The following is a 6,000-nucleotide window of genomic DNA, read 5'->3' as shown; positions in this document are numbered from 1 at the left end:
AATACAGATGGCACCCTGGGCTAAACTAAGTGGCGCTTATTCAAGTACCTCCAGCCCCAGTTTATTTAGCCCTGAATACAGTAATTGCCTTGAAAACAAGAATGCTATTACAGTTGTAGGCAGGGGGCAGGAGTTTAAAAAAAAAAACAAAAAAACAAAACACCCAATCTCTAGTGAACAAAAAGCACCCCTCACCCAAAGTTCCAAACTGTGGGAGGAGAGGTTTCCACAATACCACACCAGGAATTTCTCACAGGCAGGCCTTGCTGGCAGCCCCTGTTGCCCTATTAAGATGTCAATTCCAGGTGCTTCTTACCATATGACCAAGCCCCCTTGTGGTGTGACCATCACAAGGAGATTCTTATACAAAAGGAGAAAGGACAGAGCAAATATTGCAGTGCACAAGGGTTGGGTTGTGATGTTTTTTAAGTAAATCTCTTTATTGCAGAAATACCCTCTATGTTTTAGATCTGTACATGCGTTTCTTCCAGAAGGAAGAGGTCCCTAAAAGACAAAGAAAAAAGCTCAGCAGGGGCTCCACTTCCTTTCTGCTCAGCGTATGGCTCTTGTTCTCCAGTTCAGATGCCAACAAATAAACCACCTTAGGGTACAAGCCTCTAGTTACTACAAGAGATGGGGGGGGGATGCTAGCTTCACTTCAGAGCAATAAAAAGGTGCCACCCCTGTAAGCATTAGGCTGGAGGGATCTGTACAAAGAGGAGGGGATTCAGGAAAGAAAGACTCAAATCACCTTAGAAATGCAATAGCAACGTTCCCCAGTGCTGCTGATCTACATAGATTTAGCTTTCCCTGGAGGGATGGCATCTGGGGCGAAAGGGAAGTGCAGTCTCCATGGACCATTCAGTCCTTGGCCCACTGCTGAGACTACCAATTCCCTGGAGGCTTCTGCACTTCTTTACCCTCTGCCAAGGGAGGAGTAGCTAGCCAGCCAGCCTGCCTACCCCTTTAGTTGGAATTGGAGACTATGCCTGGAGAGCCAGTGCATAGGGCTTCATGCTTGCTATTGAAGGCAGACTCACCCACCAGGCCCCTGTACCCAAGACCAGGATCACATTCCATAGCTAGAAATGCCTCCACAGGCCAAGTAAAGTAGCCCACACCTTCCCTTGCAAGGGCAATGACTTCCATCCACCACTGCAAGAGCATCCCTCCCCCAAGCCTCCTATGCCAGTGAGAGAGATTAGGGACCCCAGGACAGCTCCTTTCGGGGGCGGGGGGTGGATTTCTTCACCCAAGGTACATTACAGCTGCCCCTTGCTGCTGGCCACAGTCAGCACAATCACCAGATCCATTTCCCTTTGTTATAGAGATGCCAACATGTCCAAGGTTGGTAGGTGTCACTTGTCCCTTTATGATCCCCAAAATTGGGCAGCACATGCGCCATGAGCGTGAACACCCCAACCTCATTTGGGTTTCCAAGAAGACAATAGGCAAAGGTCAGTAGGCAAGACTAGAGCTGCAGTCACAAGCTGGCTGTTTCAGGGGTTTTGATGCGGGGCCTGAAGAGGAGGGTGAATGGAAGCTAGTACTCTGAATATTGTAAGCAGTAACTCCCCTTCTTCCCCAGGTCTCAGTCAGCAGCGACCTTGTCACTGCACACACAACCAGACGTCCAGGCACCAAGCCACCCCATTTCCTCACCTAGAATAGAGCCAGCAATCCAACCATCAGCGGTTGTGTGGAGCCAGCTATTAGGATACCCACTGTAGCGACTCCCCTTAAAGCCCATGATCCAGATACCAATGAGAGCGATTCCAGGCCCCGAGGCACTTAGTTAGCAATCCAAACACAGACAAACTCCTCCCTGTACCCCATGACCAGGACTCCAGTGGCAGCCATCCCTCCCTGGCCAGCAATCAAGATACAGATGCTTTTGTCTTATCATAATTAAAAAACACAGTATTAAAAATCGTAGATTTCATATTGGAAAAATAGTCATCACCTCTATAAAAGTTGGCAACCTAAGAACATGCCCAGCAGAGCCAGTCAGGGCTGAGCCCACAGACACCTGTGCTAGTCAGTCTCTAAAGTGCCACTGAGCCAACAGGAAGCCAGTGAAAGGGAGGACTAGGGATGGAAGAAGGGGCTATGTAATTAGCAAAGCCCAAGACCCATCTGCCTGTGTTCCAAGAGCAGCTCAGCAATGACATCACAAGCTGCTGGATGGTCCACACTTGGAACAGGTGGGCTTGGCTCCTTCCAGGAGGCTTCTAATCTAATGAGACGGAGAAGGGAGCTACATGGAAGGCAGCATTTGGTTTACTCCAAAAAAAATGGGAGGAATGATTTTGGGGAGCCAGGGGTGTGTCTAGAACCTTGTATGCTCAGATTCAGTCTGAGTTGGATGGGGGTAAGAGCAGGGAGAAGACAAAGTGAAGCTAATTGGAAGGGAAGCATTCTTTCACCCACAATGTACTACAATGGGTGACCCATCACCACCACCAGTAGGCCAAGCCCTCAGTCTTCTTGCTGGTTCATTGGATTCCCAGCTCACATGGTGAACAGAGGTGGCATGGGGAGGAGGATTATTCTATTGTTGGCCTGATGGACTGGAAGGGAATGAAGATGGGAAGGAGACTTAAACATGGAGTTAGCAGTGAAAACTTCGTGCCCTCCCAGGTTGATCAGATCATATGATGCAAGATAGAGAAATGGCCCGCTTCACAGAGTAGGAACTATCCAGAGACAGGAGAGGGGCTGCCCAGGGCTCTGATCACCAGAAGAGTCATATTGTATTGCGCCACTACAGTTCCTCAGTGTTTTGAGAGAAATGGGATCTCACTGGAGTAATGGTCAGTGTGAGGGGGATGAGGCAGGAATGTTCTGTTTGCATCTCTGCGGTGGGGTAGCTCTAGGATCAGAAGACTCATTACTTGGGTACTTTGCTGTATTCTTCTCTGTGTATGTTCTTGCAGAGTGAAATGGCCAGCACTATCCCCAACAGCTGGAAAACAGGCATTGGGAAAAAGAAGAGAGAGTATGTCAGAAAACAGGCAGGCTCAACAGGAAAAGCAAGCATTTTGGGATAACTGGGATCAGAGTGCAAGACAGGCAGACAGCTGGTCCTGCTGCCACAATGGGCTGTTAACAGCCAGCATGAGGACACAACACTGTGCTGCATAAAGAGGTGTCTTAAAATCTTTGTTACTCTGGTTTAGCCTTTTATACAGATATCACTAGGATTTCACTAACTGAGACTAGTTACCCACATTCTTAGTTATGGACACAATGGATTCCCACCTACCAGATACGCTGGCAAGACCATGGACAAGAGACACTCCCAGAACAGCAGCTAGTACTTGGATAGATTCACCTTCCAATCCGTAACCTACAGATACTGAACATTCTGTTTGAAGGGTCCTCTCATTGGCTGTTGGAGCTTTGAACCCATCCCAGGGAGCATCAGAGCTGTGGTCCCACCCTGGCCAGGTCCCCAGAACCTGAAGAAGTGGCCCAATGTTTAGGTTAGAGAGTGCAGGGGTAGTGGAGACTCACCTCAATGACAGCAACACCTGTACAGACTCCAAGGATGATGCCAAGGTTGTCCTGTAACCAGCTCTGCACATTCTTCATGCAGCCCTAGGAAGGACAGAAGTAGGGTAAGAGTCTATAAACATCTGAAGGGTGCAATAGAATTATCAGACACAGATAAATATGATTTGTTGGGGAAGAGACAAAGCAGCTTTTGTAAAGGGAAGTCATGCCTCACCAAGCTACCAGAATTCTACCAGAGGGTCAACAAATATGGGCAAAAGGGTGTTGCAGCTGATACAGTATACTTGGATTTTCAGAAAGCTTTTGATAATAAGGTCCCTCATAGCTTCTTAATTTTCCTTAAGTAGTTATGGGACAGGAGAGAAGGTCATCTCATAGATCAGTAACTGGTTAAAAGACAGGAAACAGTAGGAATAAATGGTCAGTTTCACAATGGAGAGGGATAAACAGCAGGGTCCCCCAAGAATCTGTACTTGGACCTGTGCAGGTCAACATATTAATTCAATGGGATGGAAAAGGGGGTGAACAGTGAAGTGGTAAAGTTTGCAGAGGATACAAAATTATTCAAGATAATTAAGTCCATAGCTGACTGGGAAGAGTTACAGGGGCAACCTCATGAAACTGGGTGACTGGGAAACAAATGGACATATGAAATTCAACACTGATAAGTGCAAAATTGCACATTGGAAAAAATAATCCCAGCTATACACATAGTGATGGGTTCTAAATCAGCTATTACCACTCAAAGATCTTAAGAGAACCATGGATAGTTCTCTGAAAACTTCAGCTCAATACATAGTGGTCAAAAAGGCTAACAGAATGTTAAAAACTATTAGGAAAGTGATAGAAGACAAGACAGAAAATATTAATGCCATTATATAAATTCATGGTATACCCATGCCTTGAATACTGTGTCCAGTTCTGGTTGCCTCATTTCAACACAGATATTAGAATTGGCAAAAGTACACAGAATGGCAAAAAAAAAAAAAAAAATGACTGGGGTGTGGAACAGCTTCTATATGAGGAAACAGAGTGGGTCTGTTCATCTTAGAAAAGAATGATCGAGGTCTATGAAATCATCAAGGTGCGGAGAAAGTGAAGAAGGAAGTGTTATTTACCCCCTTCACATAATGCAAGAGCCAGGGGTCACCCAATGAAATTAATAGGCAGCAGGTTTTATACCAACAAGAGGAAGTAGTTTTCCCTACACTACGCACAATTAACCTCTGGAAGTCATTGCCATGGGATGCTGCAATGGCCAAAAGTATGACAGGGTTCAAAAAAGAACTAGATAAGTGCATGGAAGATAGTCATGGATGGACCTATTAGCCAAAGATGGTCAGGGATATAATCCCCATGCTCAGGGCAACCCTAAACCTCTGGCTGCCAGAAGGTGGAAGACAAAGACAGGGGATAGATCACTCCAATTGTCCTGTTCTCTATACTCCCCCGGAAGCTCTGCTACTGGCCACTTTCGGAGACCAGATGGACCATTGGTCTTACCCTGTGTGGCCATTCTTATGTCCTTCGGGAAAGGGAACAGCTCCTGTTTCTCCTTCTGAACCATGGAATGACACGGACTTTCCTGACAGTGAGATTTATCAGGCTGTAGAGCAGCATCAGCAGAGAAGGGGTGGAAGCCCCATTGCTTAGGGCATTTCAGAGCCAAGCCCTTGAAAATGTATCCTAGAAGGGCTCTGCAGTGTCTCCAGGACTCTAAGGACAAGATGACCTCAATAACAGTTTTCTGTCTCTAGCTTCTCTTAGAATACTACCAGGGAATCACACAATGGATACTTCCCATACAGGTCCCATGAGGCTCAAAGACTCACCTTTGTATAAACAGGCCAGTCAGCAACTGACACAGTCCTATTATTAGGAACATATTCACAGAAGCCACTCTTATGCTGACTGTCAACTGAGACATTGGAGCAGGAGCAGGGGTAGTAAGTCAGGCTTCTGTTCAGGAGGATCTCATTTTCCGTCCAGTTCTGTGGCCCAATCCAGCCACAGCAAGTGAGCTAAGAGCAAAGAAAGTATTCTCATTTATTCTCATTCAGATATTTTGGCTGGTAAAAGAGAGGGAGGGGCTGACAGTGGGTAGGGACAGGCTTTCTCCATGCAATATCTACTGCAGGTAGGAAACAAAATGGGAAGTGCAAGGGCTGGATTTTGATTCTTCCCCATAACATTAACATGCCTCTAGCACCCCAGGTCATATCAGAAGTATGTGTGCATGGGGTAACCATTTAGAACAGAGGCACCAATCCAAACTTTACCTACGTGAGGGCCATTTTGGCAGCTAGCCATGAGTTAGAGGGCCACACCTAATGTGCTTAAAGAGAGGAAATTGCAGCGTCCCATCTTTAATCCAGGAGTGTAAGACACAGACTACAAGAACCAGCAAGCAGAGCAGCTAGTGTGTTGGAGCATATGAGCCTCACCTCTAGGAAGAAGGCATAGGCAGACATTTAGAGGTCCATA

General features: G+C 46.5%; 1 protein-coding gene across 1 annotated transcript in view; it reads right to left on the bottom strand.

Annotated features, from left to right (window-relative positions):
• Positions 1–419: 419 nt before the first annotated feature.
• CD82 (CD82 molecule) overlaps positions 420–6,000 on the bottom strand; it is a 63,906-nt gene continuing 58,325 nt past the window's right edge. The window contains exons 7-9 of the mRNA XM_074955317.1: positions 5,349–5,537; positions 3,517–3,600; positions 420–2,965 (exon numbers count right to left, since the gene is read on the bottom strand). Of these exons, the coding sequence (XP_074811418.1) occupies positions 2,891–2,965; positions 3,517–3,600; positions 5,349–5,537 (348 nt within the window). The 3' untranslated portion in view covers positions 420–2,890. The remainder of the gene's footprint in view (positions 2,966–3,516; positions 3,601–5,348; positions 5,538–6,000) is intronic.

Source organism: Natator depressus, chromosome 6, assembly GCF_965152275.1.
Source record: "Natator depressus isolate rNatDep1 chromosome 6, rNatDep2.hap1, whole genome shotgun sequence".
Taxonomy (NCBI): Eukaryota; Metazoa; Chordata; order Testudines; family Cheloniidae; genus Natator; species Natator depressus.
The sequence above is the reverse complement of the archived record's forward strand: the minus strand, read 5'-3'. Positions and strand labels throughout refer to the sequence as shown.